This window comes from Leiobunum rupestre, chromosome 3 (assembly GCF_980474605.1).
Source record: "Leiobunum rupestre chromosome 3, qqLeiRupe1.1.hap1, whole genome shotgun sequence".
Classification (NCBI taxonomy): Eukaryota; Metazoa; Arthropoda; class Arachnida; order Opiliones; family Sclerosomatidae; genus Leiobunum; species Leiobunum rupestre.
In genome coordinates this window covers 73,986,955-73,991,026 of record NC_143386.1, presented here as the reverse complement: position 1 = coordinate 73,991,026, position 4,072 = coordinate 73,986,955, and the positions used below count along the sequence as shown (strand labels likewise).

The window sequence follows — 4,072 nt, the reverse complement described above, 5'->3', positions numbered from 1 at the left end:
TCGCGATGTATTGCGGAATTTTCTTTCACATCCATTTCAGATTCGTTGTGAATTTGAACGGTTTGATCATCGTTAGAACTAGGTCTAATTTCTTCTTTATTCACTGATCCAGATGGTTCATGATGTAATTCTTCTTCATCGTCATTGTCTTCAAGTTCTGATTCACTGGATAATAATATGAGCAGCAGCAGATTCTTGGCTTTCTGTAATTTCTTCCGCTTCCGCATTGGTTGAACTTTTTGGTGTCATATACTTATAATACTTGAAAATCGATAATGATTTAGCCTTGCAATGTTTTGCCTTTTTAAATTTCCTTGGTTGGAATCCGCTTGATTGGTTTCGCTTCATAGTTGTGAGATTAATTTTGCAACTCTTGTAGGACAATTAACTGTGTGTAATGTCACTATAGTGTAAGGTTTTGTTATTGGATATACCGAAGTCAATAATGCTGTTGAAAAATGTATACCTGTTTTTAAATTCTCACGAATATTACATTATCCAAAAGTCGAAGGTTTTGACTTTTTAGTAAACATACGTTGTTTTAAAGTTTTCGATTCAAACGTTTGTTATTACGATGACCGATGACGAGCGAGAGTGCTTAAAACCGCATTACCTAAGAGTATATAACATGGGTGAAATATTTTCCTTTATTGCCAAACTTTTTGCCTTATGTAAATGGCACCCCTAGCTACCCTCGAACCCAGGGCGAACCCCCCTTCCTAGGCCGCCACTTCTGACACTATATATCTCTTAAAATGTAGGTCACAAAAAAATTAAAAACACCTTTGATATTTAAAAAAAAAACAATTATTATTTTGGAAAAAAATGTATTTAGATTTATGTATTGTATATTATTCAATTGACCTAGACAAAATACAACGAAACTTGTTTAACACAAAATAAAATATCCTAACGTAGCTTTAAAATTTTGCCGTTAGCCTACTTCTTTTTCGTTTTGAAAATTTTGAAATATTTGTAAAATAGTTTTATTTAGTTTAAAAACTAAAACTAGTTTGAACTTGCAACATCGAAACACAAATCAATTTGTGGGTTCTGTTTGATTAATACCACTATTCCTACGGTTTTAAAGATAATTCCCAAAGGTGAAAATCTCGATGACTTCGAAACAACTTCCATACTTCTAGAGCTATTTGTGTTGAAATTCGTACTAAACTCTAAAATGTACAGGTAATTATAATTTGCATTTTCAAACGAATAGAAATTCTAAAAAAAAATTTTGTTATGTAAAGTTTTTTAAACCGATTTTCTTAAAGATGACTTTCATGATTTACTCTCGAATTTTAAATTCATAATATCTAGAATCTTGTGGCACACCTTTGACGATGGAAAAAGAGCCACAGGCCTGACGTTTTACGAAACACAAATGGCCAAAACGTTCAACCGAATTAGAACTGGAGTAAGTTATATATTTCCACTAAACCTTTTACCAACCGGTAGTGCTCGGAATTGTTTATTCATTATCCACAAATTTTCCGATTTATTTAATAAAAACGTTGATAAAAAGAATATAATTTTAACTTATTTAATTATGTTTTTACGCAACCAAGCATTTATTTGAATATAAGTGGTATTTATTTAAATAATTGTTTGTTTTATTTAAATGATAGGCTTATTCACTTTCGATTATTTAAACATTTTACAATTTTTATTCAAATATTGGTTATTTAAATATTTATTATTTAAATATCGAAGAGCTTATTTTATTCATGGATAAAAATTAATCGAATGCTACAAACCAGTAGTATTTATTATTATGAATTTATGTTTATACTTATATTAATTGAAAGCGATATAAAATAAGCGGATCTAACATCGGCTTGATTATCTTTTTTTAATTTCAAAGAATTGATAGTTATTAAGTGATCGTAAAACAATTAAATTAAATTTTATTTGCCTTATTTAAAAATTTAAAAGTGAAGATACCTAAGAATTAATTTCCTTTTAGTGCTATAAATATTGTTTGTGGAATTTCGAGTAATTACTTATAGTTTCAAGTTTATAATAATAAAATTAAATATTCCGATATCAGAAATATTTTCAAAAAAATTTATAATGTTGTCTAATTTACGACAACGTGTTATAACAAATTTCCTAGCTATGGTTGTGCATAAGCAAAAAATTTTAACTGTCCTAGACCGCTTTATACTTTTACTTATTTTAAGGGTAAAAAATAAATTTCTGTTTGGGAAGTGAAAGGATAAATATTGAGATTATTAAAATAAAATTAATTTTTATACAGCAATTCCCAAGAAATTGCTATTAAACGAAGTTATGAATTAATATTACATCTCCTGTTGTGCGTAATTGAAATATTTCTAAATTTAATTTTCATAAATATGTGTTAACTGTATCTTTTAAAATATATTTTATGGTTTTACCCCAAAAATCTTTAATATGTAATATACACGTTAATATAACTTATGAAAATATATTTCCTTTTATATTAAATTTAAACGAAAAGTTTCATCACTAACAATTACGTTGTTGTAATCTTTAAATCGAAATAAAGAAAATGTATAAAAAATTCTAGATTTGAGCAATTTGTAAAATTACTAGATTTTGATCTTTCTGAAGGATTCGGATTTCAGTTTTATCGACTTTCCATAAAATGTTTTCGTTTGGATGTAATAACATTTACGATAAAACGGGCTTTTTATTTCTCAGGTGGTCGACATCTCAAGCGTATTATTTCCACAATTGCAGTATTCAACTGTGGCTAGTCCGTTGTATACAACGCCGGTTTTGTCAGCCTCAATCAAGTATATTTCCAAAGCAACGGAAGATGAGATGTCAATTAAATCATCACTCGTTCTCTCATTCTCGGAAATAGACTACAAAGTACGTTCAAATCTGAGAAAAAATATTAGAGCGCGAGACACCGTGTAATATAGATAGTGCGAGATATCCTCAAAATAGCGCGAGACCAGACAGACAGCAAAAACACCAGAGATATAGCCTGAAATACATAAAAGCGAAATTATCAACGATCGCCTTTTCATTGGGGGGCATATTTCCACAGCTGAAATGGAGATTTCATCCAAAGCGTGGTCCAGGAAAAGGTTGAAGTGCATCACGGGGTATTGCTTTGCCCTTAAGTGAAAAGGCTCAAGGAACTAATTTTAAGAAAGGAAATTAAAAGTGAATTTTAATTTCTGTTCTATTGTTTAAATAACTCTTTTAATTTAATTAATATTTAGCTCTTCATATTTGTTTGTTTTTAAATTGTTTGTTTGATTTATAATTGCATGATTAAAAAGAGCTTACAAGTCAAAAATTGACTTAGTCATACGCAACTTCTATGTATAATCTCTTTAAATTATCTAATAAATTTGAAACACTTTCCCACACTAAATAGTCTAAACATATTCCAAAGGAACAGGTTTGATTTACTTTACTGATTTTAACCATATTCTTTTTTTTTCAGATATTTTTATCGGTATTTTTACTTTGTTTATTAATTGGGATTATTTCATGTCTATCTCAAAGCCCTAAAACTAATCCCACCACTAAGAGACACAAAAATAGTTTTGGAATATTAATTGGCACCTTTTGGAAAATGTATTCGACTCTCTTCACTCAAGGTAAGCCGATATTGAACTTAAACTAGGCTTGTTCTGAATAAACAAAGATTCTTTTTTTCCGAGGCACCCATCTATATAATAAGGAAGAGCCGGTCACTTCGTTATGCGTAGTCGTCATTGCGCGATATTTTTCCGTCATTTTGGGTTCGTCGCGTAGGGCGTTGGGAACTTGCTAGAGTCCTTTTCCTTTTTTTTTCTTCTAAAACTACGATACGCGTTCTCCAACTTGACCATCTCAGATTTTAAATGACCATTTTAGTTATTATTTTAAATATTCTTAAACGTGGCTGTTCAAATTCACTTTTGGCGAGAAAATATCCTCCTTTCCAAAAACTAGGGGGGAGGATCCGGGGGGGGGGGCTACACTCAAAATAGAAAAAAATTCCTTCCATATTACTCCCCACGCTCGCGTGGCCTGTGTCCCTAACCGATGCATTTGGCGCCGACCCTACCGGAGAGGGGGGGCTAGC

The 4,072-nt window shown here is 30.7% G+C and overlaps 1 protein-coding gene across 1 annotated transcript; it reads left to right on the top strand.

Annotated features, from left to right (window-relative positions):
* The first annotated feature begins 1,094 nt into the window (after positions 1-1,094).
* LOC149954599 (uncharacterized) lies at positions 1,095-2,981 on the top strand. The gene is made up of 4 exons (XM_090169979.1): positions 1,095-1,188; positions 1,321-1,417; positions 2,686-2,859; positions 2,913-2,981. The coding sequence occupies exons 1-4, from the start codon at positions 1,181-1,183 to the stop codon at positions 2,979-2,981; spliced, it is 348 nt and encodes a 115-aa protein (XP_090026105.1). The 5' UTR covers positions 1,095-1,180.
* Positions 2,982-4,072: the final 1,091 nt, after the last annotated feature.

What these genes read in the sequence shown, in the direction of transcription:
- LOC149954599 (XM_090169979.1), top strand. An exon ending in TCAACCGAATTAGAACTGGA is followed by an intron (nt 1,418 to 2,685) that starts GTAAGTTATATA and finishes TTTATTTCTCAG; the next exon opens with GTGGTCGACATCTCAAGCGT. An exon ending in TCTCGGAAATAGACTACAAA is followed by an intron (nt 2,860 to 2,912) that starts GTACGTTCAAAT and finishes CGTGTAATATAG; the next exon opens with ATAGTGCGAGATATCCTCAA.